The 25,484-nt window shown below is 46.4% G+C and overlaps 1 protein-coding gene across 1 annotated transcript; it reads right to left on the reverse strand.

The window, feature by feature from the left end:
- Nucleotides 1-107: 107 nt before the first annotated feature.
- On the reverse strand, nucleotides 108-23,997 carry LOC135895999 (uncharacterized). The gene is made up of 5 exons (XM_065424280.1): nucleotides 23,444-23,997; nucleotides 16,504-16,565; nucleotides 15,059-15,163; nucleotides 997-1,071; nucleotides 108-418 (listed from the first exon to the last, which is right to left on the reverse strand). The coding sequence occupies exons 1-5, from the start codon at nucleotides 23,712-23,714 to the stop codon at nucleotides 389-391; spliced, it is 543 nt and encodes a 180-aa protein (XP_065280352.1). The 5' UTR covers nucleotides 23,715-23,997; the 3' UTR covers nucleotides 108-388.
- Between the last annotated feature and the right edge of the window lie 1,487 nt (nucleotides 23,998-25,484).

The raw sequence follows: 25,484 nt of genomic DNA on the forward strand, positions 1-25,484 counted from the left end.
GTCCTCGCGCTTGACCTTGGCTCCTGATAGACAAAGAGATGTTTAAAATAATCAAGATGGCAAGATAAAGGCGAGTACAAAACCACAAACCTTCACAGACGAAGCGATCCCGAAGAGAACAAATGAATTTTATGTCAATTTATTCACATTTGCATGCTTTATTTGCGTACTCGCTTTATCGTTACCTCAAGCAGAAAACTATGATCTTATGGTGGAGCTGGAACGTAGTAAACGCACATTCCAGAAAAACTGCGATCGTGAGTTTGGTACAGCGTAGGGGCTTGCGAGGATGAGTTTCGTTTGACATATCGATTGAATTACACGCAAAATCCACCGAGTACTGCGCTGTCATGGTGGTCCACGCAACAAACCACGTGTTGACGACCCGTCAGAACGTCCTGGAGCTGCCCTTGCATTCCTGCGATCAAGGCCACATAAAGGATTTTGACTTTCAGGGTTGCTTTTGCTGCGCCGTTATTACGACTTTTTTGCCTAATTTCATTGTATTTCATCATTCACCAAGCCAAAACTGGGCTATGTTTCGGGAAGCCAGTTCGAAGACAGAATTAGTGCTTTATTAACAAATTGGATTATAATCATCAGATTATTTGGCATTACACACTGGAGAATTATAAATTGATTGCGGTCGTGTAGTTTCTAATAACTCTGTGTGAAGATCTATTGCGCTTGGCTAATTATGGTTGACTGTTAGTTGTCCTTTGTTGTGTCATTTCCTAGTTACTGAGACATAACCTTAGGAAAAAATAAACCCACTTTGATTGTTTCAATCAATAATGACTGTGTATATTTCAACCTGAATTGGCAAGAAACCGGCTCCACTTAGCTTATCATTTCCTTGCAAGTTCTGAACGCCAAGCATAATGAAGCCCGCAACTTATTTTTTTTAAACATGCGCAGTATAAGAACAGTATAACAGATAGAAGAACTCTCAAGGTTACGAGCTGTTTAAACATTTAGAATGTAGCTAGTACTCACTTTGATTCCCGCTGCTATGTCGGATATGTTCATCCCCTCCAGCAAGCACTGGGATGTATTCCGGAATTCCTGCAACTGGCAAGTTTTAAAAAGTTGTGTTCATTAAATAATCAAATGCTTAAAAAATACAGATAGGAAGAATCCGCCGGAGGTTGTAAAATAATGTTAAACAAACGTGTAAGACATAAACCACGTATACATTAGTCTCCCACGCCAAATCTACAGGTGCCAACGCAGCTGGATTCGTGTAGGTTAAGTTGACTTCGACGGGCAGTAAAATGCAACAAAGGCAAAAAGTAAAATATGTACATAATCAACGAGTACATTGCGCACCCGTGTTGCTGCTCAGAGAGTAGAGCCCAATTCCTTACATAACATCATTGAATAAAAAAAAAAGTCGCAGCTTTGGCCGAAAGGCGCAAAATTGATTACGACAGCAAACTATTAGACTGTTGTACGAAGTAAGGTTAGTAGTTTCGTCAGGTGCATAAACTGCTGGGGAAAGGAAAAAGGGAATAAAAGGAAAAAGAAGGGAGGAAAAAAACTAGAAAAATTGACAAAGTAACACGACGGTACGCGCTACTACGTGCCCTTGTAATGCCCTTGATGCACGGAACACCATCTGGTGGTGTTGCAGATGGTGTTCTGGTGGCCGAGCTCTGTGCCACGTGACTAAACTGTTCTTTCTCAATTGTGGAAGCGAACGCATGCGCGTCTATCAATGAGAGAGAAGAGGAGAGATGAGAGCGCCTGCGGACGGCGACTACAACATGAAACTGAACGAGCTAAAAAAAGCGAACGTATTAAAACTGAAGTAGTGCTGCAGTTAAACACATCCGGACTATGGTAGGATTTGTCGGCTTGCTGCACGACTAAGCCATATCAGGGCAGACATACCGTCATAACGCTGGACAAGAACTTTATGAAGTGGGCATGTCTGCGATGAAAAGGAAAAGGATTATTTTTTCCATTCAGCTGCACTAAAAACCTAATCCCCGTTGTACCGACCCGCAGTGGCCCTAAGCGCAAGATGCAAAAAAAAGAATACAAGAAAGTAAAAATGCAAGACGGGTGACGACACCGCTTTGAAATTCCCGCACCAACTCACCGTGACGTCCTAAATTTTGACTTCATACCTGCTAGGGCCTAATTAATTGTCTATTGGTAAAATGGACTACATCATGCTCTAAAGAAGCCAAAGCAGGTTTCGAGAACTTTTAGTGAACCAAGGCGGCCCAAATACGAAAAGATACTTTGAGATTCGGGACGTTATACTGACGCAATCGTTGCTTGAATTTGGGTGCTAAATTGAAAAACTGATTAATTTTCATTTTCTCGTCTAGTAATCTACTTTTCGCGAAATTCACGAGACTATAGTTTTCAAGTCACACTTTATTATTCTAAACTGACCTAGTGTTTCTTTTTATACTTGCGTGTGAGTGAAACAAAAATGAGATGAAATGAGATCTGAGCTAGAGCACCGTATCTAGTCTTTCTGGTCATCAAGGTTTAGTTCACGGGAGTGCCGCCACGTGGCATATTGACCTTAAACTTATCAAACTCCCAGCGGTGACGTAGTGATGTCAACGAAATAACAATAAAATAACTGAAAGATATATCTGTGTGCATTGAACTTCTCCACAAAGTTTGTCCCGTCGGCATGATCAGTGTTCTTGATGAAGAGTGGCCGCTCGTCGGCTGGAAATTACTTGTCATCCAATAACGTTTAGTCGCGACGAGGCAAACCCAGCGGTGATTGATTCCAGGCTTTTCAGAGGCTTCCCAAAAGGCAGCTATGGTTTCCTTCTTTTTCCCATTTTTCTTTCTTCTTTTTTTTAATGCTGTGTAGGCAATGAGGTAGGAGAATCGTCAGAAGCACTTCACAGCAGTTTTATCTCGGGCCTAACTGCGATGTCGCCTATTCAAATACATTTAAAACGCAGAAACGCTTTTCTGAGATAACCATTGGGCCGATTTTAATGATATTTGTTAAATTTGAAAGAGGATGTTAAATTCTAGTCAATGCTGGAAGCGGAATATCAAATTAGTTGTGGATGTTTTAACAGGAATATTAAAAAATTGGTAAGCTTCCGAAAAATAGAAGCACGAAGCTTACAAAGTCGCAGCTCTGCACGTAGAATAGATATCTCAGTTCTGTAAACTGCATTCATGAGATCATCCAAAGCGGACAAAGCTGATATGTCGATTTATATCTTACGTCAATTCGTTACATTATTTATAAGTGTTTTGCAAATGGTGTACTCACAAATTAATGGTATTTTTGAGAGTCATGTATGATAAATCAATTACAAACTAATAAATAAATAAATTACAAATGTTTGTGTTTGTTTGATAAATCAATTTTGTCCCCTTTAGATGTACGTTTAGATGCAATTGACGAAATTGTGATATCCTTTTTGATTGCTGATTTACAGATAGCTTCGCTTCTGAAAATATGCGGTTTCTGCCAATTTTTATTTAAAAAATTGACGACCTATATCAAACATTCAAAACCAACCGTAACTACATTCTATTTTTTTTCTTTTAAATGCAACAAACCTCATCAAATGTGTTGCTGTGGTTGCTGAGATAAATGATTTCTTAATTTCCATGCATTTATATAGGAGGCCCGAGCTAAATCTTTCTCAACTTCGCGTAGCGTCTACGAGAGACGCCATCGTGGAAGGCTTTTCATTTTCACCTATCGGTTTCGTTAATGTATCCCCTATTAGTTCACTAACAATTTTGATTTCAGCACTGATGAGCTACAGCAGCAGCTGCAGATCAAGAAAAGATGTGCTTACGTATTAAGATGGACGCAGGAACAAGTTCGTTTTGCGCCTTGGGGTATAAGGTATGACACAATTATTGTGCAAACTGTTTACTTGTCGTCGTCCATTAGCATGATATGGCCGAAACTGCTCGCACTATCAGGTCACATTTACTGGTCACCGGGCTAGGCACACCTTTGGGCGTGACATATACAGTACTTGCACTTGGCTGTCAAAGCACTGCCCAGTCATGTGTGTATTTATGTGCGTGAAAGATGACAACTATTTAAGATAATTGTGCAGTAATACATGCAAGATTTGTCTCTTCTCCATATTGTCTACCATGTTGCCATTCTGCCTTTATAATAAAGCCGCAATGCAGATTAGCAGGTACCGAACGCCAAAAAGGACGCCCACGTACTCAAAGGCCTCGCGCACAACTCCTTACACTTACTTGTATTTAAGTGTGGTGCGACTGTCGAGGACATCATTAAGGAATGTTGGCAGTTCGAGGAAGGTGACAGTCCGCACATGGGACAATTCGTTCGTATCCTCATTGTGCGAAAATCGGTATCAGCCTTGGAAGAATGACACCGCAAAGTGCGTTGTAATTTATGTGATGCAGTCCGCGTCGCAAATTTCTGACCCATGGCTCATCCTGTAAGACTGACGACAAAGCATCTCGCCCACAGTTTCCGGGCGCTGGCGTCGGCCTAAGCACTTATTGGACCTCTCTGTGTGTGTCCCTTTGTGTCTTCTCTTGTCCCGTCTTTGAATCGCGCTACCATACTCCCCTTGAAGATGCATTACCAACAAGCCCATATTGCAACCGTCGAAAATCTCTTTAACAATTGCCAACATTCTCGCCTTATTTCGTACCATCGGATTTCAGCTGAACTTTTTCAACTGCCAACTTATTTGTCCCGAAATTTGACTACCCTGATAACGTACAGTCGCGGTCAAAAATACGCGGCCCACGGCTCCAGTCGGCGGAGCGGCCGCGAGCCGCACCGCGGCGCTCGCGTCGGCGCTGCGAGAGTTTGCACTCTGACGACAGGTATCTCCCTCGCTCTCGGGCGGATACGTATCAAGTGCATCGTTCAGCTGTTTCGAGATAGCGAGGGAGATACCTGTCGTCAGAGCGCAAACTCTCGCAGCGCCGACGCGAGCGCCGCGGTGCGGCTCGCGGCCGCTCCGCCGACTGGAGCCGTGGGCCGCGTATTTTTGACCGCGACTGTACGTACTTTATGGTGTTTTTTTATCTTTAAGTTATCTTTATATTTAACTTAGTGCTGTCCTAAGATTTCCATCGGTTTCATGTTTCCCAAGATGCCCGAATTTTTGTCAGCCTCTGTTCATATTTTGGGGAATTTTTGATAGACGTTGAAACCATAGCACGGCCTCCTGACCATGCTGCTCAAAAAGACATTTGATTTTCCGGAGGCTGTTTGCAAACTTCTGCCTTCTTGTCGTTCATCAACTTCCTGAATTTACCATGAATTGTAGCCCATTTTGACGACTACATTCCCATGGAAGTTGGCAATCACGCAACGGCCGTTGGATTGAAGCCGTTTAAATCAAATTTACCGTCGTCAGGACAGCCGCTTTTTCCTACTTCTAATATAATTATCCTATTAAAGAGCTCAATCATTAAGCACATAACTTCACAGTGTAAAAAATTATGCAGATCCCACGCACTGTGGGAATCGATGTGGGCGAAGCTCTCTGGGATGTTTGCTTTGATTGACGATATTTAGCGATGATGGTGACTGCGAATGTTTGACTTCTTCAGCGTTTGGTGCAACACGAGAGCAGTGAGTTGATCGTAAATGTTACCTTGCGTGTACAACTGCTGTTTGACGGCCTAGTACACAGAACACACAGTGTTTGCTTGAGGGGTTGTCGTGCGCGATTGTTTATAACCTATGAGAAGGTTGAGAATTGCCATTGCCTCGCATGGCACATCGTATCGCGGCAGAAATGTTGGCATAACTATAGGGCTGTACGTGCCAAAACCGCAATCGGATCATGAGACGCGCCGTAGTGGCGGACTCCGGAAATTTGGACAGCCTGGGGTTCTTTAACGTGCACATAAATCTAAGTACACGGGTGTTTTCGCATTTCGCCCCATCGAAACGCGGTCACCGTGGCCGGGATTCGATCCCGCGACCTCGTGGTAAAGACACTCTTTACGCAGCACTTAAGTCTTATGCGTGGTTGAGAACCGAAGTGAAGGGCAGGAGGATAACACGCCTTCCCGAAATGAACCAATCGGAATAATCCTTTGTTCTACGGTTGAATATATGTCAAGGGCCCACGATACGAACCACCTTCAAGTCATTATCAGCTTGCAAAGTTGGAACTCAGATGAAACATTTTCAAGCGGATAGGCTTTTAACTGTCATAAGAATATTTTTATTGAAATTTCCTTCCCTGCCATGAGGTGAAAGCTGACTAATAAGCACTTAAATTTTATTTATTAAAACCTCCTGTTGCGGTTACGGTCTTTTGCAACCTCCTCAATTAAAAGGTAAGTTATGAATAACAAATTATTGCGTTAATTGTATAAACGCAACGCAAAAGAAGAGAGTCCATTTTCCAGTATCACTCAATGAAAATGTAGCACGTCTATACTGTCACGTTGTAGTGATGTGAAGAACAAGGCAGTTCCAAAAGAGAGAGTCACGAATCTAACTCACTATAGGGCGAGCTCACGCTGGAAGAAATATCACTCAAGCACAACAATGGCTGCGCGCAAAGTAGTGCTTCCTCTGAATCTGATCTACGGATCAAGGCATCGGTTCATCAGATATTGGAATGCTCGTACATTGCAGCGCAATCTCGGATGCTCGAATGTCATCGAGAATGTACGCCAGTATTTGCTTCAGGCGCGCAATCTGGCGCGCAATCTGATTAGATAACCCTCTTTCTATGTTGAATCCGCGACAACATTTTGGATATTAGAAATACACGCAGGCGCGTCTTGAGCTAACCGATAACTTTGGAACAGTGGTTAGACGCTAAAGAAAGACCACCCAAAAAAGACAAAAATAATGTACTAGGTAAGTTGCTCACGGAGCCGTGCCGTGCCGATGGTGACGGTGCCATCATGACGAAATCTGGAGCAGCGGTATTGACGGCTCAGGTGCTTTGTGTGTGTGTGAGTTCGCTGACGTGTGTGGGCTTACAGAAATTTCATTAATAGTCACAGATGGTCGCACAAGCCCGTCGTCCTTAAGTAGCACAAAAGTGCCTTCACCGCTTTATGGGCCGACGGGCGATGGGGGCGCTGTTCCAACAGCACCTGCACAGAAAGCGGCCGATTGTCCAGTTTTTGAAAGGCTTTGGCAAGTTCTTGTCTCTCAGGGGTGTATCGTGGACAGTGGCACAGCAGGTGGTCGATGTTTTCTTCGGTGCCACAGACCTCGCATGCTGCGCTGTCAGTCATTCCAATTAATGTAGAGTATGCCTTTGTGAAGGCAACTCCTAGCCAAAGGCGACAGAGAAGCGTAGCTTCACGTCGAGGAAGTCTGAGTGGAGGTCGGAGTTGCAGGGAGGGGTTTAGTCGATGCAGTCGGGTAAGTCGCAAGTTTGGCGAGTTCCACTCGGTCAGTGTGAGACTGCGTGCCAGGTGTCGAAGCTGCATTGCGGCGTCTGTCCCCCGGTGTAGGGTAGCAAACCGGACGTTATTCTGGTTAACCTCCCTGCCTTCTCCTTATCTCTTTCCTCCTCCTCCTCCCCTTGTGTGTGTGTGTGTGTGTGTGTGTGTGCTGATTTCGCTTTCAGAAAGAGATAATTTTATAAATGCAGTGTCATTCCTTCTTTTCTCACATATTTAAATATGGTTTTAAATAAACTATCCCATTCGTCCGCGAGAGTAGGTGTAAGCAGGGAAACGCTGGCTCGCTTGCTCACACACACACGCATACACACGCATACACACACATATGCACGCATACACACGCACGCACAAACGCACACACACAGATAAGGCAAGTGTTCGCCCGCACAGACACTTACACGTGCCCCCGCATACACACACGCACGTATGCCCGCACGCCCGTACACGAACTCATGCGCACGCAGACTCAAATACGGAGGCACAACACACGCACACGCACGCACGCACGCTCAAGGAAGGCATGCACACGCATACACACTCCCTCTCCTTCCCTGCTGCCTCACAAACAGATGCGCGTGCAAACAGACTGCATGACACTCACTCTGCAATTACCGTTCAAACTCCAGCTGTAATAAATCACTTTACAGTTTACATTTGGTGCTTCTTCAAGTCAGTGCGCCTTCTGCCAAGTGGTTGCAAAACAATTTGCTCCTGTCCTGCGACACAAACAAGGAGGTTAAACGGCCCCTCATCAGGCCGCATAGCAAATTTTGTTTATACGTTGGAAGTTGTTGCGTGTCCCCTAGGGAGCGTTCTGCCGCAAAAAATTTTCAAATCGGTTCATTAATAGTCGAGGTAGAAATACTTCAGTGCCGCGAACCTACGACTTCAGGAGGCGAGCTCCACTGCCAAGCGGGGCACTCTCTCCACTCTCAGACAGACAGACAGACAGACAGACAGACAGACAGACAGACAGACAGACAGACAGACAGACAGACAGACAGACAGACAGACAGACAGACAGACAGACAGACAGACAGACAGACAGACAGACAGACAGACAGACAGACAGACAGACAGACAGACAGACAGACAGACAGACAGACAGACAGACAGACAGACAGACAGACAGACAGACAGACAGACAGACAGACAGACAGACAGACAGACAGACAGACAGACAGACAGACAGACAGACAGACAGACAGACAGACAGACAGACAGACAGACAGACAGACAGACAGACAGACAGACAGACAGACAGACAGACAGACAGACAGACAGACAGACAGACAGACAGACAGACAGACAGACAGACAGACAGACAGACAGACAGACAGACAGACAGACAGACAGACAGACAGACAGACAGACAGACAGACAGACAGACAGACAGACAGACAGACAGACAGACAGACAGACAGACAGACAGACAGACAGACAGACAGACAGACAGACAGACAGACAGACAGACAGACAGACAGACAGACAGACAGACAGACAGACAGACAGACAGACAGACAGACAGACAGACAGACAGACAGACAGACAGACAGACAGACAGACAGACAGACAGACAGACAGACAGACAGACAGACAGACAGACAGACAGACAGACAGACAGACAGACAGACAGACAGACAGACAGACAGACAGACAGACAGACAGACAGACAGACAGACAGACAGACAGACAGACAGACAGACAGACAGACAGACAGACAGACAGACAGACAGACAGACAGACAGACAGACAGACAGACAGACAGACAGACAGACAGACAGACAGACAGACAGACAGACAGACAGACAGACAGACAGACAGACAGACAGACAGACAGACAGACAGACAGACAGACAGACAGACAGACAGACAGACAGACAGACAGACAGACAGACAGACAGACAGACAGACAGACAGACAGACAGACAGACAGACAGACAGACAGACAGACAGACAGACAGACAGACAGACAGACAGACAGACAGACAGACAGACAGACAGACAGACAGACAGACAGACAGACAGACAGACAGACAGACAGACAGACAGACAGACAGACAGACAGACAGACAGACAGACAGACAGACAGACAGACAGACAGACAGACAGACAGACAGACAGACAGACCGACCGACCGACCGACCGACCGACCGACCGACCGACCGACCGACCGACCGACCGACCGACCGACCGACCGACCGACCGACCGACCGACCGACCGACCGACCGACCGACCGACCGACCGACCGACCGACCGACCGACCGACCGACAGACCGACAGACAGACAGACAGACAGACAGACAGACAGACAGACAGACAGACAGACAGACAGACAGACAGACAGACAGACAGACAGACAGACAGACAGACAGACAGACAGACAGACAGACAGACAGACAGACAGACAGACAGACAGACAGACAGACAGACAGACAGACAGACAGACAGACAGACAGACAGACAGACAGACAGACAGACAGACAGACGGACGGACGGACGGACGGACGGACGGACGGACGGACGGACGGACGGACGGACGGACGGACGGACGGACGGACGGACGGACGGACGGACGGACGGACAGACAGACAGACAGACAGACAGACGGACGGACGGACGGACGGACGGACGGACGGACGGACGGACGGACGGACAGACAGACGGACGGACAGACGGACAGACAGACAGACAGACAGACAGACAGACAGACAGACAGACAGACAGATAGATAGATAGATAGATAGATAGATAGATAGATAGATAGATAGATAGATAGATAGATAGATAGATAAAAAGTGCCTGAACTATGTAAATGCTAACCGCATTGAAAATCGGGACATATAAGTGGGCGCTGTTGATTACTGGTACCGTTTTCCCAATAACTGAAGAGCGCTGCTAATGTACAGTAATATGTGCAGCATACCACTTTTGTGTCGTGGCCTCGGTTTTCCCATAAACCGACTGACACCACTAACCTAAAATTTGCATAGGGCTTTTCCACAGTATTCAGATTTGTGGAGTTGCAAATAGTACGCCTGGGCCTATAGCCCAGGCCCAACTAAGTTCAGGGCTCGACTCGAGCCCGAAGCTCCTAGGTCAGAGCCCGGTCCGGGCCCGAGTCAACAATTACTACCTGGCCCGAGACCGGCCCGCGGGCTGGGCCCGTGCAGTGCTCTAATCTGAGCAATGAGGCGCGAATACAGGATTACCAAAGGCGCCCGTGTATAGGCTGCTTATAATTGGAGGCAATTATTTTGATGCCCACTCATAACTAAAGTAACTTGACAAGCTTAATTAGTTTCCTGCGAATTAACCTAACGAACCGTGACCTAGTGACATATACATACCGCAGTACCAACTCAATAAAATCAATTCGATCCATCGTGACCGCTCGATGCGGTGTTCCTTTCTCGTCCTTCGTTTTGTGTAGCTTTCCACCTAACTTTCCACGCTCTTGAGTGGACCATTTTCTTCCTCTGAAACAGTAGCACACGAGCCACAACTGCAGCTGTATGTTTGGGAGTTAAACAACTCAACTGGCAACCGATCATCTGTCTATTCGAAAATTTATTTAATTGTAAGGTTTCACGGCACGAAATTGCACAGTTAATTATGAAGAATGCCATAGTGTATGTGTGTGTGGGGAGGAGAGGTGTAGAGGAGGGGCTCTCGATTAATTTTCACCACCTATAAGTTTATTTAACGTGCACCCAAAGCACGGTACACGAACGTTTTCGCACACAAACACCTCCTTCGGAATCCAGCCAGAGCGACCGGGAATGGAACCCTTAAACTCACAAACATGTACTCAGCAGTGTAACACCTTATAATATCCAATGAGAGACCACGGCGGGTATGTTATAAGTGTCGGTGTCGCTTAAACCTGAGAACATTGGCGCTACGGTTATTTGAAATGTCTGCGCTCAACTATAGTGGATGCAGCTGTCTAGGAGGCCGTGGCGTCGAGCGGCGGCTCGCGATTAGAGGAAGCGCGGCTATCTGAAAAGCGATACCACGCTTGCTTTCTTCAGCCGTGCCTCAAATGTCGGAGGAACAACCGACTGCAGCCCAAGGGCGAAATGCAAGGTGCCGCTGCACCCAAACCTTGTCGACCTCTTTCTCGATAATTTGTCTTTCCCAGACCCGGCAATACGTCGTGATTGGGTGACACTGAGCTACGTAGTGCCTGTCCGCGGATGTTTGTCCGTCGTGTGAACGCCGCCTTAACGGCCAGCATGAACGACCTTGCGCTCCACTCTGCAGCCGCGGAACCGCATGCGCAGCCCCGTCAACGTGCGCGCGTGCCAGCGATCCATGCAACGGGAGGACTTGCCCAACGGCGAAAGATTGCGGCGTTGGGGCATTGCGTATTGCGTGGTCACGCAAGGAGTGGTGCGAGCCAGTCCACTAACGACCCGGTGGCGGCAAGACGTGACTCCGCGGCGATTAGGGGCCGGCCGTCCCACGCAGGCACGAGTCGTGCGACGACGCCGTTTGACCGACGGGCACGAGTCCTTGAGAGCCATCCTCCCACCCCCACCCGGAAAAGGAGCTCAATCACAGACGAAACAGCAAAGAAACCGTCATGGCGTGTTTGCATGCATACACGCCCGTCGCGGAAAGCGTAACCGTGGGACACGCTCTCTCGCCCCGCCCTCTGCCTCGACTCGCGTTTACTTAGCGAAAAAACGCGCGTCTGCTCGCCCGGGCTGCGAGTCCGGCCTCTTTCACGCGGAAGGGAAGCTCGTGCAAACAGGCGGCTTCTCTCGCGCTGGAAAACGGCCCTTCGAAATGGTCGAAGAGGAGAAGGGTTGGAGAAGTGAAGCTGCCATCTATCTGCTCGACAAGTACGGGAACTCAGCACTCTCTTTATTCTGCAACAAGTACCGGGACAAATTACGTGTGAAGCCAGTCACGCGGTAAAGGCAAAACTTTGATAAAATCACCTTTTGTAGGCAACAAAATTCCAGTCGTTGAGCTGAAGCATTCAGGGCGGCGCACTTTACTTGCACGAGAAATCGAAACACACATTGAACTAATTCCTAAAATTCACGAATTAACTTTTTCATGATGTTACGACACATATTGCAATTTACAAATTCACACGTGAAGTACACGTGTCAATATATATATTAAATTATGGGGTTTGTGGGGATGCGCGACCCTCCCCCATATCTGGCCCACAGGTTTTACGTGCCAAAACCACTTACTGATTATGAGGCACGCCGTAGTGGAGGACTCCGGAAATTTCGACCACCTGGGGTTCTTTAACGTGCACCTAAATCTAAGTACACGGGTGTTTTCGCGTTAGTTCGCCCCCATCGAAATGCGGCCGCCGTGGCCGGGATTCCATCCCACGACCTCGTGCTCAGCAGCCTAACACCCGTGTGTGTGTGTGTGTGTGTGTGTGTGTGTGTGTGTGTGTGTGTGTGTGTGTGTGTGTGTGTGTGTGTGTGTGTGTGCGTGTGTGTGTGTGTGTGTGCGTGCGTGCGTGCGTGCGTGCGTGCGTGCGTGCGTGCGTGCGTGCGTGCGCGCGCGCAACTGACCGCAAGACGAAATGCTCATTTCTCGCATTTACCGCTAAATCACCTCTGACTATTTTCTTTCAAATGGTCGCACATAATATTTTCTGCGTTTTCGTTGTTGTTGTTTTTATCCTTCACACTGATGAATGGAATGACTATCAAATACGTATGGGAAACCTCAAACGGCTGTAATTCAATTGAGAAATTTGTAATGTAGTCAAGAGAAGCCACCGTTAGGGAAGGCCTCGGCCGCCCTCAACAGCGCACTTCAACGTACAGTGCATTCCTTTCTCCACACTTTAATAACTCTGTCAACCATAATCTACAGAAGAAACCACCGAAACGCATAGTGTCAAGAATGGCGAGCTGCGAAACAAGATTGCCACACAGTTACGACAGGGCGACACGACGCGCACCTCCCCCTCTCCGTCGCTGCAGCGGGGAGGCGTTCGAAGAAGCGGCCTTTGTGCTGGAATCCGCCGCCTTCCACCCGCCCCATCGACATTGTGACGGGACTAGTTCGGCGTGTGTGAACAATGATTCCGGAGTTCCCCAACGCGGAGCTGATTTGACACGCATGGACAAGCTGCCGTGGGGACGACGTATTTTGGTGCGTCTCACGCTTCGGCCTGGCACGGAACAACGAGCGACCCTCAATCGGCGCCGATAGTTCCCGGAACGGCACCCGCCAACGCCGTCGTCGGGCATCAGAGCGCGGTTGCCTTTGTGTCTGTAAACTGGTCTGCAGAGCAGCGGCGAGTTGGTGATGAGTAAACGAACAGTCGCCGCGTCGTAGGACCGGCGGATCGAGTGTATAAAAACTGTGGTTGTGCGAATGCTGAGGACACTTCTCTTGAGCAGTCATGTTAGACTGAGACACTTCTCTTGAGCAGTCATGTTAGACTGAGTCACTTCTCTCATGCAGTCATGTTGGACTGTTACTCTTTTTCTCAAGCAGTCATGTTAGACTGATTTAATTTCTGTAAATAAACCCTTTTTCCTCGTTCTCGATGAGAAGCAGTTCTTCACTTCATCGACGATCTCAGCGTAAATAAGTTGGACGACGGCATGGGCCAGCTACCTTCGAATTCATGCCGTACTCCAATCTTGGCAAAGGACCACGGACGATGGGATTGAGCCCCCAATCCTGACAATAGTGAGCAAGGGGAATTCTTATAACGACCGAATATTGAGCTAGTTAGTATACGGGTTCTTAACGAAAAAAAAAAAGAGGTACGTCAAGGTACAAGAAGAGGGCGTTTGTGTCATGCGTCTCCTTCTTCTTGTGTCTACACACCTAACCTTTTTCTAACATGAAAGAAAATTCATCCTGGGCTACTCTGTACTGTTATCCAGATGTGCCTCATACTTGTTCATCGCAAGAAAAAAATCGACTTTTGGTATGAAAATAGCGATTCCCCTGCAGCTATTAGGTAAATGAAAGGTGATTTAGTTATTGAATGACTATACGCTTCTTGTGGTGGGTGAACACGTACGGTAGCAAAAGGCAACAATAAATAACGAAAGTTGAACATGAGAGCAGGGAAACGCCTTTATATTGAAAGACTTCATAATCCTTTTGTGAAAACGAGCCGTCTTATGTCCACAATGCAAATGCATGCAAATGCTTTCATTGTCATAGGTAGAACTGGCACGACATATTAAATTCTGGTTTGGTGTGCGTCGACATGTTAACCACCATGGATATAGCAGCCAAATTACGCCTCTCCTCGATTTCATAAGGTTCATGTGTGCGTAGCGTCGTACAGCCTCTACGCTAGCAAAACTCCAGTAGCGCGGTGCTTAGCAAATATATTGAACAGTTCAATATGATTTCGAGCATTTTTCAACAATATGTAATGTACCTCGAAATGTTCAGTTGGTTTGTGGTCATTCGTTTTCTTATAAAGTGTCACTAGTAAGTTGGTGGTTACATCACAACAAATGATTACTTTTGCCAAACCTAAATTTAATTTATATCAGAACGACGCCCCCACGTATGCGATTATGACGAATGGCTCAGATAGGCCCCAGCCTGACCAGATTTTGTATCAACATGAAGCCGCCATTCCGGTGCTGCATGAAGTATACACACGGGGTCACCCATTCTTACGCATCCTCCACATCCGGGAAGTCATACCTCTGTTGCCGAAGACAGCCTGGAACAAGCCCAGTGGTAGAGATCCTCCACTGTCAGCACTTCAACTTTTGCAGATCCGATGCAATTCTGCCAGTCCGGTTTCAGCTGCGCACATCCAGATCGCAAACGGGTAACGTTAACAGCAATTCCACATCTCCCTCCCCCCCCCCACCTCCCTGTGTTATCGCATTCCACACACCTAACATGGAAAAAATGTATCCCAACCAGTCCTGCTTATCTTTTCTTTTTTTTTGCGCCTTTCTTTTTACATAAACCATGCTGATGTTTTCGAAGTGTTTTCGAAGGCACTGTCGCTGACTGAACAAGGAGACACGCCCTGACGTGCATAAAATTAGGGAGGACCTACACAGCGCGCTTTATGTCTTTCCTGTTTACACATGCCACACCAAAGTGTGACAAGTGCGTCGTGGCAGCATACCTACAAGGGGCGAGGCATGTAGCACTACACAGTTTCGACAAGTCTCTCCTTCTTGTTTTTTTTTTCTTCAACGCAAGCGTATTCTCCGTGACTAACAGCCATGTGCTGTAGTTTGCATATCAGGGCTCACCTCAACTGCAGCACATTTACATTTACAGTTCAGCGCACAGCGCTGCTGCTCGCTGTAGGACCAATGCCTGAATTGGCGTGCCGATCCTCTCTGTGTTGCACTGGAGCTTTCGTATATTTTTGCATACCTGCAATCTACTCGCAGCAGAGCAAAGACGCCTCTTGAAGCCACGTGCCTACGTGATCTTGTCACACACCACGGCGCACACATCCGAGCCGCAATTGGACAACATCGGCCCAAACGCAGGGAACGAAGTCTCATATTTGGCAATTCTCGCTTTCACTGTGTTTGAACCCGTTACACGTCCACAAACTAAATGCGTCATTCATAAAAAAATTGCAATGAGTGACGTCTATCATTCCATTACAGAGCGTTATCAGCATTACATTGCATGAAAACACGTGTCATATATTTGCGGGTTTGTTAACAGTATTCGTGTGCAAGAAAGTTAACCATTGCACGGCCCGCCTAAATCGCAGATTTGCTGCTGGTCGTTGGGGCATATTTACGCGGCTGCTCCCCGTTCATTGTTACGGTCGCGGGCTATATCAAATTGTCATTTTGTTTAAGCAAGGGAACTTCAGTTCGAGAACAATGTCTCATGACAGCGCAATTCGGAGGGCACAAAAAGAAATTCTCGTTGATTTTGTTCTTGTTGAAGAAGAAAGTTTCGATTCGAGACGACAAGCTGGACAAACCGCGCAATTAAAAAAAATTCCAATGGGAAAGCGCGCAACAAAAAAGAACATAAACGAAACTCCAACCTATTCTGTCGCTAACAAAGAGAGACGGAGCCTTACGAGTAAATGTGCAGTGTTCTTAGACAACGAGGTACTGTATTTTCAGTACCCTCAGACACTATCGTCTCACACTCACCAGATTTTCGTTGTTTTCATCTAAACACTTGATGAGTAGGCGCCGATTCGTGCCGCTGAGACCTGAAACAAATAGCAACGCTTTCTTACTGGTAACCAGAATGTACAGGATGGAAGTATTTACAGATTTCACTGCACCAAAAACGGCGCGTACTTGGGCGCAATGATACTAAATGCCAGAATACTGCCTTCATTGAATTTAATGTAACTTGAAAAAACAAACTTGCACATGGTTGTATAATAATAGACTGAAATTGCATTGACGAAATTCAACACTCAGATTGTTAATACGACAACGTTGTCAAATGCGATATATAATCATGGCGTCCTTCGTTTGAAACTTTTTTTCGAGTGCATCTATAAATTAAGACCAAGGAGAAGCCGGCGAAGTCTAACAGACACCAGAATCTCCTTGGATACAGTTTACAATTTAAAAAAGTAATAAAGTCTATGGAATAGTAATAGTGAGAGTAGTGAAAAAGTAATAATTTCTATGGAAACCCCTGGTCCTCGCGAAGCTTTGGTGATTCTAACAGCGCTCTCACCTCGTCCGAAAATGGCACAGCAAGTTGTATTATCAAAACAGGAGAGGGCTTCGAACCAAAAGTGAGGTGTTCTTCGCGAATGCATACCAGTGTGAGCAAGATATTATGTGGCTGATAGAAACGTGCCTAAACTCATCGTGTACAAGTGCCTCTTATTTCTCAGATGAGTATGCTGTTTTCAGAGCCGACAGAATTTACTCTGACCAGGTTAGATACGGTGGCGGAGTTCAGGCAGCGTGCCGTTCTGTATTAGGTGCATTTAGAAGGCAAGACCTGGAGACGTACGATGAATGCGTGTGGTTGGAAATTACAACACGTGACGAATCACACTGTTTTGCTAGATGTTATTACTCTCCGTCTAATTCGAATCCTAACGTTTTCACGAATCATTTTTGATAATGGTGATAAAACTGATTTCTCACGGTACAAGGTTCACATTTCCGGAAACTTTAATCTTCCTAAAGTCGAATGGGAACCTGGTTTGGTCAAGAGTGACTGCACCACCCTACGAGGAAAACCCGGATGTCTCACCAATTTTATTAACTTCCATGGGTTACGTCAATATAACAGGAAGAAGAACTGAGCTGGTAAAATTTTAGATCTAATTATATCTAACGTGCCTGTTTTTGAGGTTCAAGCGGTGCGCGATACTCTCGTTCTCGTAGATAAGTTTCATTGTTCGTTTACTCTGTCATTCTTTTTGTCTTCTCATACAGCTTCGTGTCTACCAAGTTGGTATTTCCAAATTCCCTCAGTTTTCCAGGTTTTCCCTGGGTGCCTTAGCACAATTCCATTAGTGATGCAGAACTGTTGTATGTCAAGACGGCCTGAAACCATATCGCTCGACGCTGTAACTCTCTAATAAGCATATGAAAAAATTTTAAAAAGACGATTTAACCCAATTTGAATACTAAGGAGTAGGGTTTATGTTATTCAGAAAGAGAATAGAAGGGAGGGGTTAAAAAATGCACAGCAGATAAAATGTCTTCAAAAAAAATTGCAAACGGAGTCGGACATTCTCAAATACGAATAAAAAGGAGATGCATACAGAAGCGAATATTTCCGAATATGAACTATTTCTATCAACTGATAGCAAGCTCAGTGGTATGAGGCCCGAACTTTGTCACAACTGAGATTATCTCTCAACAGCTCGTAAGTCAACCTCAACTGTCCTGACATACTCGCAGCCTGGGAACGACGCCTTAGCGCTGTGTTTCATTGCTTTAAAGAGTTTATTTTGGTTTTGATGAGGGGCACCTGCATCTCGGCATCAGCCAACAGTTTGCTTTTTGAGCGCAAGCTCCTTCAGAACGGCGGCAGCACGCTTCCTTTCCCGTTCATTCCTCATTGCGTAGGTCCTTTCTGTTCTTGTCCTCCTTCCGCCACTCGTTCGCTCCACGGATAACTTGAAGCATCTTCTTGGTCAGTTGCACAGTCCACGTCCAATTTTTGGAACTCCCTAGGGGCCGCGAAAATGTCCGAAAAATCGGCTTCGGGAAGACTCACGATCTGCAGGACTTTATTAAAGTTTTACCATATAATACCATATCATTTGCTGCCCTTAGGGGCTCAAACCACCACAGGCACATTCGAAAACGCTCTGAAGGCCAGTAGGTACACGTATTAGGCATATCGGCGCTCGTACTGTGACAGGAAATACCGGGTGCACGCGTGTATAATTAAGGATACATACTGTGTCCCGTGGCAATAGGCCCTTCCCACACTTGTTATGCTTCACTGCAATGCTTTTGCGTATGCTTCACCAAATAACATTTCTGTACCGAGGCGAAGCTGACTTTCGGAAACCGGCATTATGCAACGCATCGTGCTTTCCAAGCTTCTAAGCCTATCACGAGTACCAGATTTTCTGGCTGTGTGTCCGACGAATTTGTATCATCATCGGGAGTGCCTCAAGGATCCAACCTTGTGCCTTTGTTGTTTCTAGTTTTTATAAATGATTTTCCGCTACATGTTATGAACTCAAGGGTTTTGTTCTTTGCAGATGACTTAAAATTATTCTGTAAGAGTGAGAGTTTAGAGGACTGCCGCGGTTTGCAAGCTGACTTTGGCAACATCGAGAAATGGTGCTTGATGAATAGGCTTAAATTGATCATAAAGGAAACTTCTGTTTTGTATCTTACTAGAAAGCACGACACAGTTATGTTTGATTATACTCTTCTTGGCGGAAAAATATCTCGTGCTGCCCATGTGCGAGACCTTGGTGATATTGCTGATTCAAAGCTAGATTTCCGGTTGCGTGTATGTTCAATTGTTTTGCGCACGTTGAGACATTGATATTATTTCTAGGTTAACAAGAAAATTTCGTCGATACGAGTGTATGTGCACTCTTTACTGTGCTCTCGTGAGACCACGCCTCGAGTTCCCGTCAGTAGCCTGGAATGACGTCTCCGTCAGCTATTCCACTCGAATCGAAAATGTTCAGCGTAAGTTCGCACGCATACTGTATGATAGATATTTTGTCCCCGTCGTTTTTATAACTATGATTCTCTCCTAGCAGACCTTAAAAAATTATTGGGTTTTACCTGCCAAAACCACTTTCTGATTATGAGTCACGCCGTAGTGGAGGACTCCGAAATATTTGAGCACCTGGGATTTTTGAACGTGCACCTAAATTTAAGCACACGGGTGTTTTCGCCCCCACCGAAATGCGGCCACCCTGGCCAAGATTCGATCCCGCGACCTCGTGCTCAGCAGCCCAACACCATAGCCACTGAGCAACCACGGCGGGTTCCTAGCAGACCTTAGTATGTCCACTCTTCATGACAGGCGACTTGTGCGGGACATGCAGTTCCTTCGTAAAATTGTGCGTGCCTCCATTGATTGTAACCACTTATTGACGTCACTGCGATTTCGTGTACCTCATGCAAAAGCAGCCAAATGTTGTGATACATTTTATCCTGAGATGCGTGCAATTTGTCCCACGACTCGTTTGCAGATCACTTATACTTGATCGTTCCATAGCACGGACATATTTGCCTAAACTGCTGTTTTTCATGGCTCTTTTTGGATTATTGTTTTATCCTATATATTGTCTTCATGATTTTCTTTTTTTTCTGTAATGTGTCTGTTTCATGTCATGGTGTTTGTATCTGACCTAGTGTGGTCATTTAGGCCAATCGCTGTTGAGGCACACTCAAAATGAAATATCTATCTATCTATCTATCTATCTATCTATCTATCTATCTATCTATCTATCTATCTATCTATCTATCTATCTATCTATCTATCTATCTATCTATCTATCTATCTATCTATCTATCTATCTATCTATCTATGTAGTGCCCTACTAGGGCCTTTAAGGGTAAAATAAATTATGATGACGATGAACATAGGAATATGTCGCGGGCGTAAGTGCGATACGCTTATATATTAACGATAGAAATAGGAAACTATAACTGACCAGAATTTATCCTTTGATTTATTTCTATTGCTGCATTTCGAAACTTGCTTTCAAGCCATTGTCATTCTATGCAATTGAGGCGCAGAGAATTAGAGAGACAAGGGATACAAGGAAGGCGTTGAGGTAAACCAGGCTCACCTCAGCCCGGTCGGCTATCCTGTGCTGCGAGAGAAAAAAGGAGGCACACCTTTACAAGAGAGGAGAAAACTTGGCAGCATGTGCACTGAAGGGCTCATTATTCAGTCAGTCGCAAATGGTCACATAGAATCTTACGAAGCGCAGCAGCGCTGAAGCCTCACAAGAAAGCAGGCAGCCAACTGTGCCAAAGAGGTTGAGTGTATCAGAAGACAACTAGCACAAGGGCACCACACAAGTAATACACATGCAGTTCTGTCTAATGTGCATTGCCCACCACAATGTGTTGATGCACAGAGCGTCATTCATCATATGCTCAGCCCTTTCAAGTCCCAGTGACACAGTGCTTATTAATTTTTGATGCCATAGAAGTTACCGCTGTGTACCTCCAAAAGCCCTCTTTCGTAGACTGCACGCCAGACTTCAATCCCTATTTTACGCCGCTCTAAATTCACTACGTGCTCGGCTTCAAATATTCAATAAATGAAATCGTCCCAGTCCAGTTCTTCGCAGACAGTTGCCGACCCCAATATTACACAGTTGCTTCTGACGCTTTCCATCTTCTACGCAGATGCCGGGTACAAGAGCTATTGAATTCATATTACCAAAACCACTCATAAGTCTACATATACGAATGACGTCGACGCAGACACCGACGAGTACAAAGCAGCTTACTCAATTCCGTCCCTTGGCGCTATACATAGTCAATATGGACCAGTCTACCCCATCGGCGACTGCCGGAAATGGCGCTATATTGCTGCCACACTTCGTGTTACTCAAGAAGCTCAGAGGAAAATATTATTTAACCTGATTTCAGTGGATGCCTTCTTCCCACGTGATCATTTCTAGTAGCCAAAGGGCAGAAAGGCATACGCTCGAAGGTGAAGCACTGTCCGAGACCCCCAGAGTCGAAACATTAAGAGAGAGTGAGATGACACAAGACGAAAGGCGGGGAGGTCAACCACAACAGGAAATTCGGTTTGCTGCACTTGTACTCAGGGAGTTGGGAGAGAAAGAGAGAGTGCCCGCGCACACGACTAAATCAGTTTAGCCAGCGCGTGTTCACTGGAGATCACCACAGTTAACACCACTTAGTGCTAAAGCCGTTTGTGCTAGTTTGTTGACCTTATGAATCTCAACGATACATTCGTCGCAACATGCTGGACGACTAGTGAAGTCGGCATTGAAATGGTTTGTTCCTAAAGCCAACTGCCATCAACACACGCTGGCACACTCATGAGCGTATATGTACACTTCACTGCCTCCAATATATACGTTCAAGGGTCTCCGCGAAACCCGAGTCATCACACGTGGCACTGTCGGTCATTTCACTAAGGAAGGCAAAAAATTTCGTAAAAGCTGCACTTAGCCTGCCGACAAAGAGCGGGGCCATTTCGCTTCAGCAGAGGGGAAAGCGAAGTGTTTGAAAGTTTTTGAAAGTTTGAAGGTTTATTTAATATAAATAACGCACACAATTGCAAAGTAGTCACTTTTGGGACCCAGCAAATCTGTTAAAGGGTCCCTACAGATTGCTATTAGGAAAAAGAACACTTCTATGGCAGCTGCTCTTTTATACTGTAAGATCACATAAAACTGAAATAGCTGAAATAAGTAGAACAAGAAAATACAGCAGTAGGGAAGATCTCACAAATGAGATACATTTTTCTAACAATTTTTTTTACATCATCAGGAAAAGAAAAGTGAGGACGTGTGCAAGCATGCGCAGTGTTACGCATTGTCAACAAGTGAGTGCTTTAATTGTTTAAGAAATGTATGCAATGTTCTTAGAGTGGGTAAGTTACTATCAAGCCCATGCCAAACTGAGGTACCTGTAAACTGTAGTGTAGAGCGACCGTGTTGAAAACACGGTCAGGGCTGTGTTGAAAACCTGGCGTGTTCTACGTGGGCAGAATGGCGTCTCGTGCCGGCGTGAGTACCAAATGACGTGTGCAACTCTTTAAGGAGACCCTTCGCCGCCACTACCAGTCTCTCTTGGTGCTGCCGCACAAGCAATGTGTAGTTAAAAGATTCACCGCATAAAGTCACACAAACAGGTTCGGCATTGAGTTCAGCTTGATCATTCGAGACTGGGTATGCGCGTCGTTTCCTCTGCACTGACTGCAACGATGTGGGCTACTAGAAGCTCATTTGTACTATCGTTATTTCGGTGCACTGATAAGGAGGTTATCTGACAAATTGTAGGGAATTTCCTTGTGGATGTAGGAAACAGTGCTCCCGGAAAGACCTTCGATAGAGAAAAAGGAGACCCCGCGCTTTCTCGCATATTTGCGCGACTATGAATTCAAGCGCGAACGGTATTTTGTGTCTAGAAGGGTTCTCAGGCGGAACAACTGCCAGGTTAATACCGCTAGAAGTAACAGCTCCCCCATTCACTACCACCGGCATTATTTCACAGTTACGGAACGTCTCCATCCAAGGTCTTCAGCAGACCATGGCTCAAGTGTAGTTCCAAGCTGCAGTGAGCAGCTGCCTAGTATGCCTAAGGTTCCGTGCGTACAGAGATTTTCGTGCACTTGGAAGGACAACAGATAGCCTGTAACAATTCTGAAACTTAACGTGCGACCCCCCCCCCCCCCCCAGGCCAGTAATATATTTCCTCGAAAGACCCCTTCGATGATGCAAAAGTGATGGACAGTGATGCATACATGAACGCGAAAGCTAGCGATTAACATCCACAACGAATAGCTTAGTTATCCGGAATGTTAATGCGTACGTCTCAGTGTGCGCCCTGCCATTCAGCGCAGTGTGTCTACGCGCAAGATCGGCCGTGGCGATGATTTGCCGAAGCACACAGGCGGGAGAAAAGAAGCGCACTCAACTGCACACGCTGGCGAAGATGTCAATGTCCCTGACGGCGGCGCCCTTGTTGCCGCTGGCCGACGTGCCGCCGACTCGGCTCACGAGGCCCCGTACGCGCACCACGAACCCCTGAGTGGCATTGGAGAAGCCCCGGCCGAAGCTCAGGAAACCGGCGAAGATGCGGTCCGCCAGGCTGGCCGCCTCCGTCGACTCCGGCTCGACCCCGCATGCCAGCAGCGCCAGCGAAAGCCACAGCGCGCGCACGGCATGGCGTCCCACGTCGGCGGACATGTCTCAATGAAGCACGCGCCTTTCGCACCGCTAAGGGCGCGCCTTCCTCCGACGTTTCCCTTTCTTCTACGGCTCTCTTCTTTTCTCTCTGTCAATGTTACCTTCCGCTCACTGCCTCGCCTACGCTATTCGCCACGGCGAAGCATTAGATTTGATGCGGCGACGCCTATAAATAAACGGTGAGGAGACGCTGAATCCTATGACGAGATGCTGAGCGATTGGTGAACACTTTGAGTGCAGCGCGGCTGGAGGCCTCCTCGCGCTCCTTCCGAGCAACGATTGCCTTTTCCCTCCAACGGCATCGTGACAGTCGGGGCAAACGATCCCTCTCGCCTCCTCACTCTCGAGAGATGCCGCGTTGATAATGCGTCGACCTTCCCCGCGCACACGCCGCCAGTTGGCTGGGGAACGGGCGTCTGTGCCGCGTCCGTGTGGGTGATTGCGTGTTTTTCTGCCGTGTTTGAGGCTAGCTCACCGAGAAGCATCGTCGGCTGAACGATCAGGCAGGAAAGAAAGGTGCGGCGAAGCAATGGGAAGCAAATGGAAAATGTGCGCGCACGTTACATGCGTTCATTAACTTAGTCACTCGACGCGAAGTTATTAAAAATTACACAGTAGCACGTTGCGACGTTGGCTCATAATTAATTAGGGCTTCTTACGTGCCAAAACCACGATTTAATTAGGAGGCACATTTGGTCCTATATATCTGTTGCACGCCTATGGGATCGCGCGCGTATGTTTGTTTGAGAGACAGACAGACAGACAGACAGACAGACAGAGAGCGAACAAGCGCTCCGCAAGTTTAATCCCGATACCATGTATTTTCTTTATACATTTCAATATATTCATGTTATTTCGAGTTCAACTCGCATTCGACGTCTGTTTCACGCTGCATACCACAGGTATGAGTCAGTTACAAATTATGTGCAGTGGGTGGTGAGGAAAAAGATTTCTCCGTTCCCATGTATGTGATTGGATCTCTTGATCTAAAGCTTCCTGATAAGCTGGAAAGCAAGCCGAAGAGCAGACCTCCGGGTTCGCTACCAGTTCATTTACGAGACAGCTGCCAGAGAGCTTCAGGAAGGACTGCTGTCCTCAGGCGAGCTTTTTTTTTTCTTTATGAAAGCCAGTAACTGTTGCTGTTAGTATGGAAGCCAAAACGAAGCTGTCCATGTTTATCAAGAATAATGTGCACTTGTTGTTTGTCCCATGGAGAATTCAACAAGGGTGGAAAGAGTAGCCATCTTTATTTTGCTAACGACGAGAAAGTCCGAGTCGACCTAATCATTCTGCTCAAAGATCGAAGAGGTAGACATATTACTGGAGTAGAAGAGTTCAGAAGTGCACGTTGGCACAGCCCATAGTATTACATTTGCCGCCCGTTTAACGCTCGGACTGAGACAACTCTTTCCAGCATGAATGATATCAAGACCAGCTAAGCGTAATAGGCTTTACCTGAAAATCTGAACACAGACATTTTTAATCGGCTTTCGCTGTGATTGGCTAGAACTGTTAACGTAAGCATTTATTTAATTAGAGAGAACATGAAGTTATACTGCACCAATATGAAAGTTACTGAAGAAAAACATTTTCTCAAGATTTAGAAATTAATTTGTTAACAGGTAATTCTCCTACTGGCTTATGTCCGCTACGGCCATGCAGTAGAGTACAATTTTCACAATAAACGTCTAATCTTCTCTCAGTGGTCCTCGTTCGTTAGCGTAATCAAAAAGGGACCGTTTCTATTTCTGTCACTGCAATTCCTAAAAC

This window comes from Dermacentor albipictus, chromosome 3 (assembly GCF_038994185.2).
Source record: "Dermacentor albipictus isolate Rhodes 1998 colony chromosome 3, USDA_Dalb.pri_finalv2, whole genome shotgun sequence".
Lineage (NCBI taxonomy): Eukaryota > Metazoa > Arthropoda > Arachnida > Ixodida > Ixodidae > Dermacentor > Dermacentor albipictus.

Coding starts and splice junctions, on each gene's coding strand:
- LOC135895999 (XM_065424280.1), bottom strand. CDS start 23,714: ATGTCCGCCGACGTGGGACGCCATGCCGTGCGCGCGCTGTGGCTTTCG. Junction 16,566..23,443: donor CATCTTCGCCAGCGTGTGCA/GTTGAGTGCGCT, acceptor TATTTGTTTCAG/GTCTCAGCGGCACGAATCGG. Junction 419..996: donor ACATAGCAGCGGGAATCAAA/GTGAGTACTAGC, acceptor CCTTGATCGCAG/GAATGCAAGGGCAGCTCCAG.